General features: G+C 45.3%; 1 protein-coding gene across 3 annotated transcripts in view; it reads right to left on the minus strand.

Moving 5' to 3' along the window:
* Positions 1–19,090, minus strand: part of PRDM16 (PR/SET domain 16) — a 302,077-nt gene that overhangs the window by 136,375 nt on the left and 146,612 nt on the right. For all 3 annotated transcript variants that reach the window (XM_041419759.1, XM_041419760.1, XM_041419758.1), the window contains exon 3: positions 7,552–7,602. In XM_041419759.1, coding sequence (XP_041275693.1) covers positions 7,552–7,602 — 51 coding nt within the window. The remainder of the gene's footprint in view (positions 1–7,551; positions 7,603–19,090) is intronic.

The raw sequence follows: 19,090 nt of genomic DNA on the forward strand, positions 1-19,090 counted from the left end.
TCCAAATTCTCCTTCCAATGGGATTAACCCAGCCCTGCACACCCTCAGCATCCCAGGGCGTCTTCATGGAACCATCTGCCTTCTCTAAGACATGGAACCACACAATAAAACCCAGTTCCAGACTCCCCAGTAGCACAGGAGCCTGTCCTGGGAGAGATCCTGAGGAATATTCCCTGTTCCACGGAAAAACCTGGAGCTGGCCCAGGGCAGCCCCCTCCTCTGCTGCTGCTTCAGCTCCCAGCCCACCCCAGAGGTGGTTCTGCATCCAGAGCTGACTCCAGGGGCTGATTCCAGCAAAACCCTCAGCTCACATCCCAGGAGGAATTGCAGAGCAGAGGGAGGGGAGGGGGCTTTGTGTGTGTGTGTTACCTTCCAAGTTACCACACAGCCCCCAAATCCCACAGGCCATCATTCCAAAATTTGTGATGTTTTGTCTACTCTGGTGATTTAAGGTTTGTCAGAAAATGTCAGAAAGGCCACGGGGCCAAGGGCTTCCTGATGACTGAGGATTTTCTTTCACATGACCTTCCTGAAGTTGATTTTGGGCTCCAGACAGTGCTGCCTTCAGCTCTGACAGGGGCCGGCTGGCAGCAGATTCATGGGGATCTCTGGGGCATTCTGGCATTTTCAAACTGAGCCGGGGCTGTAATGCCTCCTAATCATCCAGAATATTGTTTCACTGGCGGGCTGGAAATGCCAGCCCCTCACTTTGGTTAGGAGGGAAAAGGAGCCTGGGCTCCTGATGCAAACAATTAAAAACACATCAGATGTGAGTGGATAAACAGCAGCGCTGGGTATGGGCATTTCATGTGTGATAGTGCACGTGGCTTTGAACACGGGAGCACTGGAATGAATTTTATAAACACAGAGGGAAAAGGAGGATCGGGAGAGAAGTGTTGAAACTGATAATTTGTGATCAAACTCTTATTTTGTTTCAAAATCTTAATTTGTGTTGAAACTCTTTGTTTGTGTTGAAACGGTTAATTTGTGTTCAAACTGTTAAATGTGTGAGCATTCCCACAAACCCCAAGCAAAGGGAGCAGGGACCAGCATGGTAGGGTTTCAGATTATTTAGGAAACTCTTGGTTATAAAAAAGTTTAGGAATCTTGAATTTGCATGTGTTATTAGCATAACTGATTACTCAGCCAGAGTGTCTTAATGGGTCTCCTTTGTGCCCTGATCACAGAACCATGGAATGGTTTAGGTTGGACCTTAAAGGTCACCTCATTCCACCCCATTCCATGGCCAGGGACGCCTTCCACTGTTCCAGGGAACTCCAATGTCCATCCAGCCTGAACTTGGACACTTCCAGGGATCCAGGGGCAGCCACAGCTTCTCTGGGCACCCTGTGCCAGGGCATCCCACCCTCACAGAGAAGGATTCTAAATCATTTATTTTGCCAAGGGAGCAGCCACCTGTCTGCTGACCTCCACAGAAATGCAGTTTCTAACTCAAAGCCAGCCCAAAGTCTGTGTGTCTGTGCTTGGGATGCATCAAGACGACAAGGTGACCTCTCCCAAACCTGCCTGGAGTTCAGGGGCACTTTTATCTGAGGGGATGCTGCTCACTGCAGCCGTGTGTCACCTGAGCCATGCGTGGGAGCAGCTCAGCAGCACGTTTTGGACACCTCCTGAGCCCCAGCAATGCAGGGGAATCAGACACAGGTTATAAATCAGTGCTGGGGAACAGCTCAGCATCGCAGATCTGGGGTTTGCACGGGATGGAGGAGGAGAAGAACCAGCTTAACTCACAAAAAGACCTTAGATCTGCGTGAGGAGCTCACACCATACCCCAAATCCACATTATTTGCCAGGGAGAAATGGGAAATTGCCATTAACCATTTCATAGCCTGCAGGTGTGGAGCCCTGGGACAGCCCCTGCTCTGCCCTGCGTGTGCCTGGGGCTGCCTCAGCCTTCTGCAGATACGGAGAGAGCAAACTTAACCACTGCCAGTCCTCTTAACTTGGCCTGATTTATGGGCTCAAAACCCCCCGAGATCTCTTCATGGAGCCATTTCTCATAGCCACACTCACTGAACAACCCAGCCCAAACATCTGTATCACAGAAATTCAACATACAATGTTATTCCTGCGAAATAATTTAACCATCACTTTCTTTGCCGACTTTTCTGTGCCAGCCATACACCTTTTTTTTTTTTTTTTCACTTTACATGCTTCATTTCAGCAAAATCAAGGATGCAAACTTCTTAGAAGTACTTAGTTTCCATGGAAACCTAAGCTGACCGCAACATTATTGTTCTCAAGAGGGAACTGACTTTACTATATGTTCATTCACTGAATTAATGGACTCCTGGTTCTTTTATTAGCAGCTCTCTAACAATAGAAAGAGAGAAATGTTATAAAAAAGACTCTCAGACAACTGTCCACTCTTTTGTCCAGGGCTTATTGGAATGACGCAAGTCTATTCAGGAAAAGATTATAAAAATCAACTCAAAGCTGCCTGTGTTTGTGGCAGCTAAATATACCTTTATTTCATAAAGATACAACCTATAAAACAAGCAAATTAAAGCTCTTTTTTAAAGTAGTAACTGTGAAGCAGCAGCCCTGGAGAAATGGGGCTTTAGCTCCCAAATCTGGGATTGTTGCCCCCTCCCACGGGGTTATGGAGCATCTTTAACCCCCAATTCTCTGTCAATTCTTAGCCAGGATGAGGATTGTGTACAAACTGGAGGGGGGTGATTCTTCAATACACAGAAAAGTGAAGAAAAACTCACTGAAATCTGTGGGAAATCCTCACTGAGAGTTTGAGAACACCTTCTACAAACTGGGGATAATATGATAATATATCCCTGTTAAGTGCAGAAATGCAATTTGTGCTGCAAAGGCAGCAACTCAGAGCAGGCCGGGTTCAAATCTGCAATTTGAAAAATTTCAAATCCGCGTTCAAATTTGCAATTTGAAAAATTGCAAATCCGAGTTCAAATCTGCAATTTGAGAAGTTGCAAATCTGGGTTCAAATCTGCAATGTAAAAAATGGCAAATTCGGGTTCAAATCTGCAATTTGAAACATTTCAAATCCTGGTTCAAATCTGCAATTTGAGAAACGGCAAATCCGGGTTCAAATCTGCAATTAAAAAAAATTGCAAATCCAGGCTCAAATCTGCAATTTGAAACATTTCAAATCCTGGTTCAAATCTGCAATTTGAGAAACGGCAAATCCAGGTTCAAATCTGCAATTTGCTCTCACAAGGCTCAGGCCTGGGGCGTTTGTCCTGCCCAGTAATTGCTGCACAAAAGACAGTGAGCAGCTCCCTTGCTCTTCCCTAACTGCCTTCCTGAGTGCTTATTGAAGTCTGATTTCTTACTCCTCTGGGTCATCATTCATCAGCCCCCCAGATCCCACCGGGAGAGCCCGGCCAGACCTCTCCACATCCCTCCTTGCCAGAGGCCATTCCTGGCGGCCCCGTGATATAGAAAATGTCTTCACAGCGACCCGGCGGGACGGGCCGCGGCCATAATACCCAAATAATCATTTGGCAAATTATCATAATTATCAATCAATCATCCCCGTGTGAACAATGTGCTGCTGAAGTATCAGATGGTTCCTGTGACCTGTAGCATTTTGGATATAATAATAAACCCGGGGAGATTTATGGCCCCATCCCGCTCTCCGCATCTGCAGCGGCAAAACGCTCGTTGGGTTTTGCTTTTGCTTTAGAGCTCAAAGCTTTCCTTGTACCTGGGTTTCTTGTTTGCTACTTGATGCTTTTTTAAAAGGCCAAAATTTCTGGTCACACCCTGAAATATGACACCCAGTTTTCTAAAATTCACTCTGTTTTTAAAAATAAATCTGTGTGATTTGTGAGCGCAGAATAACCATGCTGCTTAAATTGCTTTTACTCCACAGCCTCATCAGCATTATATTTACAGCTTCTAATATTTGGCAATGTAGGAATGAGGCCAGCCAGAAGAGGGGGGAAAATTGGTTTTGTCTTCAGTTTTTGTTGTGTTTTGCACAATACCAGATTGAATCCAACCCTTTTGAAGCCGATAGCATCTCCCGCTCCCCGTGCAGCACATTCTTGTTAATGGATAAATTCAAGCTCTCCAGAAAGTCAAAGAATAAATTTAAAGCCTTTTGCCAAATGCCTATCCTATTGGATTTTGATAAGACGGCTATTGAGCTTTAATAATGTCTTCTATCCTTTTTCAGCTGGCCCTTAACATGTCTCTTTATTTGTCCCTAAAGCCTCTTCAGCGATGCCTTTTTATTACAAGTCTCTCAGCTTGCTCTCAGGGGAGACAGGGTCGACAAGAGTGATAGATAGATAACTCTATAGATTATCTCCCACAGATGTTTTCTCTCCAGTAGCCCCTCAGGCTATTCCCTCTAAGTAAACAGAAACTAAATAGAGAGTCTACTGAAGAGAGAAGTCCCTGAGGTCCCTTGTCACCACGGTCAGAAAAACAGCCCAGCCTGGGGAGGTTGGCTGGGAGCTCTGCACACACAGAGAATCCTTCCCCAGCATTCTGGAACCCTCATCCAAAGTGACCCTTGGAGGGGAGGGAAATGCATCTGCTTGGGGGTGGAAAAAAAAAAAAAAAGGTGGTGTGTAATGGGCACAGGCTTTGCTTCCTGCTGGAGGAAGTGGAAATCTTTCAGCTCAAAGTTGAAGCAAAATGACAACGGGGACGGTGACAATGACAACAAGGTGTTTGCTGAGTTTATTAAATGCTTGGAAAATTCAGAGGGAGAGGACACTGAGCTGCTTTCTAAGCAAAATAAACAGAGTGCAGGGATATGGGCTGGGAAAAAGACATTTGGGAGCAGGGGACAAAAAACCCCCAGGTATTACTCGTATTTTTATCTCCGAGTGTCCTCATTCAGGTCACTAAAATAACTAAAATAAGTGACTTTCCTGTTTTAATATTGCTTCCTGATGATTTAAAATTAAACAAACACGATGAGGAGCTCGTGTGTATTTGTATAAGTTAAACTAAATATCAGCCAGCAAAGGTGATACAAGGAAAGCTCGTTAGGTATGCACCACATTTCAATCCATGGAGCAGCATAGATATAAAAAATGATCCTGGGTATGGTTCTTCAGTGACATGGAATTAGTCCTGTCAGACAACCACTAACAAAGAAATCAGTTTTGTGGTGTTAGTGGTCCCAGCAGAAATAACAGTAACATGAACTGAAGAATACTGGGTACGGTGAGAAATACTTATTCTTTGTGCTATAACCCGTTTTATTCTACTACAAAACAGGCTCTGCTGTGCTACAGACTTTCTCCTGCCTTTCAGTTCATTAAGTTATGTAAAAGAGTGTTTCTTTCCTGGGAGCTTAAGAGCAGAGATAGTTCCAGGGTCAGTTTTAAGCAGAGGTTGCTTCATGCACATCTCCCTACACCTCTCACTGCCATCACCTTCCCTTCCCTACTTTTTCCTGGTTTTACAGGTTTTTCTCTGCATTTTTGATTTTTTTTTTCTCTTTCTAGTCCTTGTTAGTGCCCAATTCTGAACCTGTGATGCAGCAGTCAAAAGAGCCACTGAAATTATGGTCTCTGCAGCTCCGATTTCCTGCCCTCCCAGTTTAAATCAGGCCACCCACTCCAGTTACATTTGTCTTCAGTCACCATCTCACCACCAACTCATCTCTGAAGGAATAGGAATAAATTGAAGTCAAATCTCAACCATTGTGTCTTCAGGGATATGACAACTGAATGATTTAGAGAGGCTGGAAAAGGAAATCTGCTCCCGAGAGGGTTTTGTGCCACTGGAGCCAAATGCCAGAGTGCTACTTCCAAACAATTGAGAGATCCTACAAAAATTGTCCGGAGTGATTTCTCATTCTTTAGTTTTCATTTTCTCCTGACTGAAAAGCTGTCTCACAGTAGTCTTTTCACAAGCCATAAAGTTTAGACTTGAACTCTTTACCTTACTGCTCTGACCTCCTTTACCCCAGCTGTAAAACCCTACTGCCCATCCTTCAATAAATTTATCACCTCATAAACTCCCACTAGTGCTTCTCTACAATGCATTTAAAAGACACAAGTGGAAGGCCAGGCCTTCCCCCCTTGTCAAATATCACAATTGTCCAGTTTTATACCTGCTGCACAAGGAAATATTTAAGGACATGGCATTTTTCAAAGACCTGCAGTTTTTGTAGCAATTCCCCTTGAAATAAAAGCACAAAGTTTAAATACAAACCCGTGGACTGAACATATAAAACTGCCAGTTTTGTGTTTCTCTGCTTCACACAACTCCTACTCTCTTTGGGGTACTGCAGGTCCTGGAGGTGGGGATGGAGAGTTCATTTGTGATATCGTAATTAAAGACTGAATAAAAATTAGCTGAGCCATGGAGAATTCCCTCCATCCTTGTGGGGATAATGAGAACCTGCCACCTTGTCACCACGTCTGTCCAGACAAAAGGATCCCACAGAGGCAGGGACAGACACCCCATGAGTTATGGAGGTGCCCAAGGTAAAAAGTTCAGCCCTGTTGCCACAGGCCCTGGCGAGGTCATGGCGTGCTCAGAGGATGTTTCCTCTTGGAAATAAAACCTGATTTTTAATTTTTTTTTAATGTGGTGAGGCTAGAACAGGCCATACTGGATATGTGTCTGAATCCCTTTTGCCAGCCTGGCTCTGGAGCCTGGCAAGGATTGTATTTCACTCTGTTTGGCAGAGGGAAGCAAGGGATTCCTTTCAGTTTCAAGAGTGGAGAAGCAGCATGGCCTGAAGGATGAGCAGCAATGTGGCAAGGGCCAACCTCAGAGATTTCCACTCCCAAAAACCTCACAAGCAGGACTGTGAACATCCTTTACAAGACAACTGCACATAAAAGGAGTCACAACCTTATTTCAGAGAGGACACACAAGCTACAGCCATTGAGAGGCTCTAATCAAACCCGACTTGTAAAGCTTTAATCAGCAAAGCTGTTAACCAACAGATCCACATGGAGCAAAACCTCATTTCAGTGCCTCTGAGGGTAACCCCAACCCAAACAGCAGCCTGGCTACCCAAACATGCCATGCTGAGGCTGCCTCCCAGCTCCAGTGGAGACATTTGTGCAGCTGGTCTGAGAGTGGAACACATTTTCTCTGGTCACTGCTCCAGTTGGAGCCCCACAATGTGATGAAAAGCACCACTAATGCATCACATGGGCTGAATTTTATCCTTTCACAGACCTATTCCTTTTCCCTTGGACTTCACGTAAGCCACATTTGATGCTGAAGTGACCTCCAAAAATTTAGCACTTTTAACAAAGGACCAACATTTTCTTTTACTGGAAAAGAGGTAAATGAGGTTTCTCGCTTTGGCCCGGCGGCTGTTTGTGTTGTAGCTGAATCAAGGAACACCTCAAACTATTATTTTCTCTTTCATAATGACTGGAATCACAAAAAGACAGGAAAATATGCCAACAGAACCACAACACTTAATCCAAAAAAGCAACAGCAAACACTGGAAAACTTTTACGACATTATTGCCATCAACGCCTCGGTTCAAAAGGGAGGGAAAAGTGTCCAGGTGCATTTCCAAGCCAGGGAATAAAACAACTCCCAGAAGACTGAGCCATGTCCTACCTTTTTAATATTGCCCTCCTGGGAGGTCACCTCGGGATCAGTCAGTATTTGCTAAGGAAAAAACAGAATAGAAACAAAATTCAGTTGTGTTGCAACTGAGAATGCTATAAAATAATAGAGATTCATATTGCTGTTGTTATGATGATGATGAGGATAATGAATAAATATTATATTATTGATAACAATGGCCAAAACTCACAACTGCACCCAGGTGTTTGGGAAGTTCAATGGAGTGCTTTCAGCACAACTGTAATTTAGATTTTTATATATATAAATATATATCAACAACAAACAAAGCCAAGCAAAAACCAACAAAAAAAAAAAAAAAAAAAAAAAAAAAAAAAAGGGAAACCATTTTGTGTATTTATTTTACATATTTTTATTTTGTTGTGTACATCCTTGGGAAAGTAAACCATCTGTGGCACACTGATTAGCGGAATGGGACCACAATTTTTGTCTATTGATTTAAGGAGCTAGTCCTACTGAATATACTAAATATAACAGTGCAGTGATAATATTTTCATAGTTGAATTATGTGTATTAAAAGAAATATTATATATATATATATATATATATATATATATATATTTAAGGTTTTCTGCCACTTCTGTGAATAATTGCCTTAGGTTGGGCAGACAAGGATGGGTGTAGGCACCAAGGGAACAGGTACCCACAGGATTTCCAGGATTGAGTGCCTCTGGAGCAGATCCTGGGATGCTCCAGCCCCCCAGGGCTCTTTAATTCCCCCTCCAGCAGAGGTGTGGTGGAACAAGTCATTAAATCGCTGCTGTGCTCCACCTCAGATTAGCTCCAGGTCAGCAGGCATTCGGGGAGGTCAAGTACCTCAACCCTGCATCCCCCTCCAGGATAAACACACCGGGAACAGACCTGATCCAGCGGCCCCGCCGGGAATTCCAGCGGCTCCCGGAGTTCTGGGGGGATCTGGGGTGGCTGAGGTCAGACAGGCACCCAAGGACAGGGGTAATCAGGGTGCTCGGGGTGCTCAGGGCTCCCAGAGATGGGGAAGGTGATTCGGCTGCCAAAGAGCAGGAAAAACCTCCAAGAAGAGATGAATGTGGAAGGAAATGTAGGTTAAAATGGAGAAGGGGAGTTCAGGGAAGTTCAGGGAAGCTTAGGAAAGTTCAGGGAAACTCAGTGAAGTTCAAGGAAGAGAAGTTCAGGGATGTTTAGGTGTTGAGGAGAGGAGAGGGGAGGAGAGGAGAGGAGAGGAGAGGAGAGGAGGTTGCTCCATTGCTGCTGAGAGTTTTTAGCAGCTGAGAGTTTGGCACAAAGCTCTTGGCTCCCTTTGGCCATGCCCAGGTGAGATCGACTGATTTACAAATTTCCAACCCATTGCCAAATCTCCAGCTCAGCTGCACTAACAAGGGGCTGTTTTTCCATGGGAAGAACCCCAAACCATCCCATGCTTTACACCAGCTCTAATGGACGTTGAAACTGCGGTTTCCAAAGCAGCTGAGAGCAAATAGGATCAAGAGGCAAATCCCAGAGCCATAAAATTCTGTGTTCCTACCCTGGAACACTCTGGCATCCCCATGAATGACTGGAGTTAAACATCCTGCCTGTCCTAGATGTCACCAAGCTTCCAGGGAAGGCTGACTGCTTACCAGGAGCTAGCAATCCCCAAAAACTTCGGAGAATTAGGCCATCAGACTTTCAGATCTGAAACAGAAATGCAAAACGACTCCAAAACATCCACAGGGATGAAGCTGCCTCCAAATGAAGACACTTCACTGTAATTATTATTGCAAAAAGCTTTTGGGTACAATCAGAGAAGTGTGTGCAGTCAGAGTGTGTAATCCACTCGTCCAGCAGCACCATAAACGTGGAGGGGAAAGAAAACTCCAATGAAGTGCAAATTGGGCTGTGGTGGAGCCCTGTATAAACAGGCTTAAGAGTCAGGAATTCCTGAGTCGGAATGGAGATGCCAACACAAGCTTCCTTTTGTTGGTTTGGACAGGGCTGTGCTCAAGGGGCAAGTTCCTTCTCTGAAACCTTTTTTTTTTTTTTTCCCTCAATTCAAAAAAATAGCAGATCCTGAATTTCAAAGTTCTTAGAGAACAGAATTTCGGTGAAAATATTTCATCCATGTTCAAAAATGGTGATTTTACAGAAAATCCTCTGTAGGATCTTGCTTGTTTTGAATATTGGGAAATGGCTGGGGTTTGATATTTGGTGAAATCCTTTTTGAGTACCCATCAATTACAGAACTTTTGAGGAAAGAACCCCTCAAGAACTTTAATTTTGATGGAACCATCTCCACACTCAACCTATCAGAACATGGACAATCAGTGGTGAACATGCTGGTGGTGCTGCACTGCCTTGATGATCGTAAAGATCTTTTCCAGCTTTAACAATTCTGTGATTCTGTGGGTGAAAAGGCATTTTAGCAGTAGTGGGAGAGCAGGTTTACATTAAATATTTCATCCTTTCTTTACACCAGATTTAAAAAAATACGTCCAAGGTGTTATTGTGGCTGAGCTCTACCACAGACCATCTACATTGGCTTGGACACATCCCAATGTCCTGAATATCCCATTTTCCCACCCCAGCTGAGCAGGTTGGCAGCTTGGAATGGTGTTGGCACCATCCACGTGGGGTGGCTGTGGAAGGGCAGAGGCCAGAATTCCAAACTTTCCCTTCCCCAGCCACTGCCAGGGCTCCGAATGAGCCTTCAGAAACCTTCCTGGGAGCTGGAGGGAACCTCAGAATTGTCCTGCTGCATTCCCAGTGTGGAATAAACACTGCCTGACAACACCTGTGTGACCAGACAGCAACCCAACAGCCACACCAGGTGCCCTGGAGCAGAATCCCGGGATTCCACCCTCCATGGCACATGGGAAGGGGGTGATGCAACACCAGGATGTCCACGGCACCTCCTGCTTGGAGGGGGAGAGGCAGAACCAGGCAAAGCAAGCCCCAGATGTGATGTTTATTAAGAAGAATAACAAGATACTTCGAAAATCTGCTCATTGGGTAATTTTAGCCCAGGCTGGGCTTCATCTCATGCGAATGCCACGAGACTAAATATAGAGCTGGACGTGTGCAGTGGGCTGCACTCCTGCACTTAGCACAGATGTTCCTGAATGTGCTCAAAACTTACACCACATGCTTTTTCTATCAACTGATCTGTTGATTTTAGCCAGGGGAAAGACAACATGTCAGCAGCAGCCACGTCAGGAGAGCCTGTGCCTTGGGCCTGGGCTGGAGGGGAATTTCTCTGCCTTTCCTTCCCTGGGCTCAGGGAATTGGTGGCACCAGGATCCTGCCTCAGATACACCAGTTAGGGATGTGCTAGAATTTTTACAGAGCCCCCTGAGTGTATACTAAACATGTCAGGGAACACCATGTGATTCTTTTTGAAAAACAGTTTACAAGCTGGCATTCTCCAGCTGCAGTTAACCCTAATTTGATTACATTACTGAGACAGATCACAATGAGCTTATGTAAATAGTAACGTTATCCATTCATTCCCCCCAGCTCAGATAAACTGTCATTTAGAGGGGAAAAAAAAAAACCCAACCCAAACTTCAATAGGCATGGCTTGATGCATTCAGCAGGGCATGGTGCATTCAGAAAACTCTGAGGATGACAGACTGGAACCTGCCTCTGGAATTTGGATTTTTAAAGGGATATCTCCACATCTGCTGAGCTGGAAGGAGAAGAGAATGCCCAGTAACTGCACAGAAGTCAGGAGGCAGATAACAGCACTGCTTTCAATAATTTGGTCTTTATTATCATCTGATTCTTCAGGAAGAGCTCAGCACACCACTGATGGCACCAGTGATGCTCACAGCTGAGTGAGCACTGCAGGGTTTCACCCACCTGCCCTTGGCATTGGCCCTTCCTCAGCCCTCCTGCCTGGCCAGGGCACTGGGGACATCCCTTCCAGCTCTGCAACCTGGGCTGTGCCACCTGCACCACCTCAGATCTGCCTCAGCACGCAGCTGGTTCAGAAAAAGAACCAGAAAACTCTTCTTTTGCCTTAAATCAGCCAAAGGTCTGTGATCCTTACTTGCACACAGGTTCACATGAACGCTTCAGGTGAGAGCAGAGGCTCTGACCCTGCTGTGCCCAGTTTGTGCTGTTCACAGCTGGGTTCATGGCAGAGTTATTCTGTTTGTCTGGGATGTGGTGGCTGTTGTCTGCACAGCCTGCAGAGCAAACAGCTCCTTCCAGCCAGCTTCTTGTGGCTTTAAAAATTAAAAAATATCTCAGGTCAGAAAATCACAGAATGCCCTGAGCTGAAAAGACCCACGAGGGTCACCCCAGCAATCCCAGACTGTGCCTGGAGCTCTGGAACTCACAGCTGAGCTACTGAGCAACATCCACCCCTGTAACCCAGCCCCAAGCAGGACCCAGCACCTCCAGGACGTGGTTTCTGAGCAGGTTAAACCATCTGGACAGCACTGGGAGCACCTCTCCTGCCCAACACCTCACCTCCTCCCTGCTCCTCTCTTCCACCCAGCTCAGGAGACAACGCTGTTCTTAAGCTACAAATCTTGCTCTTCATAATTTCCATTAATTATTCCCTTAAACGTTTTATCCTGCCAACTCCTGAGTGGGCTGGCCCCGGCCCAGTCACGTATTTAAGCAAGAAGTATCAGTGAAATGAACAGAACCAGGAATGTCTCCACACCTAAGTGCTTTTCTGGCCATGGGCCAGGAGCACAAAGCACCTTGTGGGACCCAGCCCAGGCACAGAGCACCAGAACCCACAGCAGGTATTCCATAGGGAAGAGATTCTTTATCATTTTATATCAATTATCATATGATCCCAGACTTGTTTGGGTTGCAAGGGGCCTCAAAGAACATTTTGTTTCGCCCCCTGCCATGGGCAGGGACACCTTCCACTATCCCAGGGTGCTCCAAGTCCCATCCCACCTGGCCTTGGACACTTCCTTGGACACTTCCAGGGATCCAGGGGCAGCTACAGCTTCTCTGGGCACCCTGTGCCAGGGCCTGCCCACCCTCACAGGGAGGAATTCCTTCCCAATTCCTTCCCTAAACTTCCCCTCTTGCAGTTTGAAGCCGTTCCCCACTGTCCTTGTCCCTCCACCCTCTCCCCATCTCTGCTGTGGGATCCCTTCCCTAATTGAGAAGATCCCAATTAGGTCACCCCAAAGCTTCTTTTCTCCAAGATCTTCACATATATATTTATATTTAAATATATATATTCAAACACAGCAGCCAACAACCCACAGAGCCACAGCACTGATGTGCATCTGTAGGAAAACCAGACATGGAAGAAACCCACAGAAAACCATTGCAGCACTTAAACTTTTAGTCTTTCAGCCCTGTTGTTAAAATACAGGGATTTTATAGCATTTTCTGGCCAACAATTTACCAAAATCTTCCATTTTTTCTATAGTAAGCAAATCTGTGAGCCCTATTAACTCGAGGAAATTTTCAATATCCTGCCTTGGGAATTTGAAGTGGATGTGCCTGGAATTGAGAGGGAAGGGAGGAAAGCTCTTCTCTGAGGGGAAGAATTTCCTCTTTGCTGCTGAGAGAAGGAGGATGAAGAGCACAGCTCTGCCTGGCAAGGAACAAACCAGGGGCTGAAAAGAGTGGAAAGAATAAACCAACCATTCAGTGCTAAGGGCAACCCCAGCACAATTGGGAACACTGGGGTGCAGCCAAGCTGTGGTTTGTGGCCCAGGAACAGCCTGCAAAGCCCTGCCACTCCACAGACCATTTTATAACCATTTATTTTTCAGCTGGAAGCCTGGGCAAAAAGGTGGAACGGTGCTGCAGGGAAAATGTGTGGAATTAGGAGGGATCCACAGCCCAGAATTTCTGGAAATCTGCTGCAGGGAACACCTCTGCACTTGCTCATGTCCACTCTGGAACCCTCCCTGTTCTCTGAATCCCTGGAGAACAAAATGCAGTTTGCAGAGGTGACTCAGGGCAGGTTGTTCCAAGTGGGGTTCAAAAGAAAGGAGCATCCTAAATCATCCTTTAGTATGGAATAATGTGTTTGTACCCACAGACCTCAGGGAAATGTCAGGGGGGAGATAACATGAAGAAAAATGGATGTTCAAGAACAAAGACTGGGAGGAAGAACACAAACCTCTGATCTCCATACATATCACAACTTTTATCACTGATTTTTCAAGACACAACTCCTCCATGCCACTGGGATGGAGTTAACTGCAGCCACCAGGGAGCACCTCTGCATTTGCTCATCTCCTCCCTGTTCTCTGAACCCCAGGAGAACAAAATGCAGTTTGCAGAGGTGACTCAGAGCAGGTTGTTCCAAGTGGGGTTCAAAAGAAAGGAACATCCTAAATCATCCTTTAGCATGGAATAATGTGTTTGTACCCACAGACCAAACCTCAGGGAAATGTCAGGAGAAGAAAATATGAAGAAAAATGGATGTTCAAGAACAAAGAGTTGGAGAAAGAGCCCAAACCTCTGATCTCCATACATATCACAACTTTTATCACTGATTTTTCAAGACACAACTCCTCCATGCCATTGGGATGGAGTTAACTGCAGTCACCAGGGAACACCTCTGCACTTGCTCATGTCCTCCATGGATTACAGAGGAACCCTCCCTGTTCTCTGAATCCCTGGAGAACAAAATGCAGTTTGCAGAGGTGACTCAGGGCAGGTTGCTTCAAGTAGGGTTCAAAAGAAAGGAACACCCTAATCATCCTTTAGCATGGAATAATTCATTTGTACCCACAGACAACTTCAGGGAAACGTCAGGAGAAGAAAAATGGATGTCCAAGAACAAAGAGTTGGAGGAAGAACACAAACCTGTGATCGCCGTACATATCACAGCTTTTATCACTGATCTTTCAAGACACAACTGCTCTGTGCCACTGGGATGGAGTTAACTGCAGCTACCAGGAAGTCAAACAGGATCTAATGGAGAGAATTTGCAGTGACTTCAATGAGCTGAGGACTGGAGACTTCCAGCCAAGGCAAATACGAGAGGGGACTGATTAGGAAATGTCACCCTTTCTCCTGCCAAGCACTCAGGGCCTGGTGATAGGAGAGTATTAAATATAATCTCGCAGTCTTTAGGGGCTCTTTGATTTTATATTGCATTCTTATCGGCTTCTTAAAGACCAGTGTTAATGAGCATGAGAAACTCACTTGATAGTTTGGCAGCTTTGCTGAAATCAAATGGGGTTCGTTCAGTGCTGGCCCATGGATCCAGCTGGAGATGCCTTTTCCTTTCCTAAGGCTCCACATGGAACCTCTGGCTGTTCTTTTTCTCCATCCCAGCAGCCCAACATCACCTTTACAACCAGCTCTTGGTGACCACCATTAGGGAAAAATGGGTTTTACCAATAATCAGAATTGTCCCATCCCTGGAAATGTTGGAGGATGAAGCTCTGAGCAATCTGAGCTAGTGGGAGACGTCCCTGCCCATAGGGGTGGAAAAAGAGGAGATTTAAGGTTCCTCCCAACCCAAACCATCCTGGGATTCTATGAAAGATGTTTTAAAGGATCCAGAAGCAGAGATGAAACATTGACACTGTAAACACTCCCCCAGTGCACCCCCTTTGCCCTGAAATCAGAGCAATTCCCAATTAACAACACAAACCTCCAAGTCTGGTATTTGGCTCACTTTCTCCCAAAAAAGAAATGTGCAACAGTGCATATGAGGGGAAAAAAAAAAAGTTTAAATTAACTATTGTTTTATTTTTTAAAACCCCCTTGCAGGTATTACCTCAAACTCCTTTTCTCCTAAAGAGAAATTCCATTATAAAACTGAATCCTGGAAAGATTAAAGAGACACTACTCACACTGAGTAGTGTGTGCAGTCTGAGGATTAAAACTGAAATTGCAAGGATTAAATTGTGTCTGATTTACTCAGTTTGTTCATCTCCAACCTGAAACCTGCCTTTTATTTAATTTATTTAGCACAGACCATTGTGTTAAATAAATTAAATAAAACATGAGATTTTTGGACACAAGGTACTTTTGCACTGCAGAGCAGCCACATCTTCATTGTAAGCACAGAAAAAAACAGCAGCAGAGTGGAAGTTTAAGGTCATCAGCTCTAAATTCTGTCTGCCACAGGCCCACATTGCACAATCACTTAATGCAGCCAGAGCTATTTATTACCCAGCAAAAAATCATCTTGAGGAGTGAAGTGCAATGTTTTGGTTAACAGATAAAGCCAGGCTGTTTGTGGGGATGCAAATGGATTGGATGGTTAAATTCACCCATGAGCCATCCATCTTTTGTGCTCGACCCTTTTTAGTTATAAAAATGACCTTGGTATTGACAGAATAATAGAAACGAACTACCCCTGCAGTTCATCTATTGATCCCCCTTTGCTCAGCTGATCACTAATAATCATAAGTAAATAAAGAGGGGCTGTGCATCATCCCACCACGGCAGGGCTGACAGATGGGCACCTCTGGGCCGGGCTGAGGAGCTCAGAGCTCCTCTCAAACTGCAGCTTCAACACCCAGGACAGGTAAATCCGTGCACAGGCAGCTCCGTGCACTCACTGGGTGTCCAGGCACACCTGGTGTGAGCAGGAACATCCCCAAGGGAAGGAATGCTGGGGTGGATTCAGCAAAGACACTCTCCAGTCCTTGGAATTGTTCATGGTTTGACCCCCAGCTTCTGTTTGGGTGAGGCTCTGCTCATCACAGTATCCCTTTGGTTGGAAAAGACTCCAAGACCACCCAAGCTCTCCTTCTTGGTGTCTCTGGGGTGACTCCCAGTTCTGTTGGAATGTCCTTTCCAGAAGCTGCCTTCTCCCTTCAGAGAGAGCAGAGGTTCAGTACCCTCAGCCCTTGGTGGCATCATCAACACTATTTATTTTTTCTTACAAAATTCCCTTCATCACAGACGAGGCCTTGCCACTGATGCATTGATTGGCACCAATATCAGGAAAACCTCAGCACTTCCATCCCTCCTGGCAAACAGGTGCCAAGCAGAAGGACCAGGATGAGATGTTCCAAGGTAAAATATTTTCTCCTTCAGGTCTCCAGACACAGAGCAGCTGCCTCTGGCTTCTCCCACCACCCTGTGCTGAACAACAGCCTCCATCCCTACTTCAATGCAGTCATCAGGCAGCTAAAAATTTGAGAAAGAACAGAGAAAAATGACCTAATTTCATTCTCTTCCTAGAACCTACAAAGACTGATAAGAATTCTGAATTGTTTTACCACATCCAATAAGGAGTATCTTGGTTCAGAAGCCAAGCCCTGCCTCTGGCCCAGCATTGCACAACTTCCCTGAGCTCAGAGTGTTCCAGTGCCCCACATGCCAAATCACAAACATAACCATAAAAACCAACTTGCAATTCACTACATTTCTGTCAGTCTTGAGTCGAGAATGACACAAGAACAGACAAGAGACTAAATTGTAAGAGGAGAAAAATAAGCTTCATTACAAAGGATTCTCCGGTTTATGTGGACTGATATGATACATTCTACTTGATTGGCTAGCTAATAAAAAACTTCTTTAAATAAAAACATCTTTCTCACACAGTCTTTGAGAAGAACAGGAAAGAAAGTACAAAAACTCTACCTGCAGATTATTTATACTAAAAAGTTATCACATTCCTACAACTCCCCAAAATTCTCACAAGCCACTGTGAGAAACGATTGCTGTTTCTCTCTCCCTGGCCAGGCTGGAATCCACACATTTCCACAGAGAATCTGCCAACCCCCAGCGAGCAGCAGCTCTGGAGCTGCTCCCCAGTTCCATCCCAGTACCAGCCCTGGTGTCACCTTGGTGAGCAGCTGGGACGGTGAGCATTTTGTTAAATTTTGAGAATTCTCTACCAATCTATTTCCTGCATTTATGCATCACTCAAAGCAGGTGTTTCGCCTTTGTCGCCCTGATTTTTTAAGTTTTTCTAAGCCTTCTGAAGCTTACATTTTTGTGATGAACTTTCTCACACACTTTATGTAAATAACTTGTTGTTTTGCATTCTTTTATGGAAGAAATTTGATGGAATGTTGGTTTGTCCAATGTCATTGGAGAGGTGGCACTTTCACCCTCCAATCCACTGTCACTTTTGGAAATCTATAAATGTTGGAGTCAGAAATTAAAAACACCTTTTTCACCTCGAGAAAGCAGCGTGTCCATATCGTGTTATTTCATATCCTATAGAAACAATATTTTCTTTTTGCTGGTTTTGAGGTTTAAACATCTCAGAGTTTCAGAGTGAATTAAACCTTGGGGGTGGGTGGGGTCATCAATCACACTTGGAGGGAAAGCAGACGTGGAGGGAAATCAGACTTGGAGGGAAATGCAGCGTTCCCAGTGATTCCCTGAGCCTGGAGAGGGAAATTCACTGTCTCATCTGGCACCTGGACTTTTCTGCCTGAGCTGGGAGAGGCAGGAGGGAAAGGGGCTGGCTGGGAATGCATCCCACAGAAAGGATGGGAAATGTCAGCTTGATGCCCATCAGCAGGATAACCTCACTGTCACTTTAACATGACAAGGTCATCAGCAGCAGGCTGAAGCAGGAAGAAAAATGGGCTATTAAAGGCAGGAACTGGAAGAGAAACATGAGGCTGCCTTGGAGGTGCTCAAGTGCTTTTTTTGGGGGAAAGCTGGGGATATTCCAGGCTCCTTCATAAAGATGTGCTTTTCCAAAAGGAAAAGAAGATGGTGATCTGTGCAGCCACCACAGGAGCCTCTCCCAGGGGCCTTGAGGGAACTTTACATCACTTAACTCTCATTTAATTTAGCAAATAAACTAAAAGCTGCAGATTGAAGAGCCTGGGCTCTGAGCAGGAGGGGAATTCCCTGTGCTGGGGTGTTTCTTTTCCATGCTATGCACAAGGAACTGCTTTGCTGTAGTGTATGCCCCTCTCTGCCCCCTGTCCTGAAGCTGCTCAGGGATGGAGAGAGGATTTACTCTGAGGTGGAGAGTGAACTTGGAGAGCAGCTCCCTGCAGCACCACTCTGTGCAGGCAAAGAGAACAAGTGAGGGACAGAACAGCATTTTGGCACCCTTTATTCAGAAGTGATATTGAGCAAATGATGCTCTCTAGAAAGAGAAGTTAATGGGGAATTATCCCATGGCCCAGCATCAGACACCAGCACAATCAGCTTTTTATTGGGAAGGCACACAGAGCTGTTTTATCTGAATTGATAGGGCTGCCAGGTGAGCTCCCTTTTAAGAGCTGTAGAAACAATCTCAGACAGGACTGGATAATATTATGCTTGGAATGATAATATTGTGTTTGGAAAAGGTCAATATTTTATTTAATCAGGCAGACAGAGGGTGGGTGGCAATTTCAAGGCATTTTCTTGAGACTGGAATTCAGGGAGTCCAAATGGAAATAAGGTTTTGCTTTTTTCCCCTTGGGTTTTGGGTGACTGGAACCCCCTGATTAGAAGTGAAGGATGTGCTGAGAGCTCCTGGGATGAGGGAATGTGGAGATTTTAGCTCATTATGATCCCTTACACTGCAGATGCCATGGGCACTTCTTCCACCCCTCTCCATCCCTGACAGATGAGGTGGGAGACATCAACCTCAGAAATTCAAACCTGCTGCTTTCCTCTTCCAAAACAGCACCAGGGAGGC

Source organism: Onychostruthus taczanowskii, unplaced genomic scaffold (assembly GCF_017590055.1).
Source record: "Onychostruthus taczanowskii isolate IOZ18803 unplaced genomic scaffold, ASM1759005v1 scaffold61, whole genome shotgun sequence".
Lineage (NCBI taxonomy): Eukaryota > Metazoa > Chordata > Aves > Passeriformes > Passeridae > Onychostruthus > Onychostruthus taczanowskii.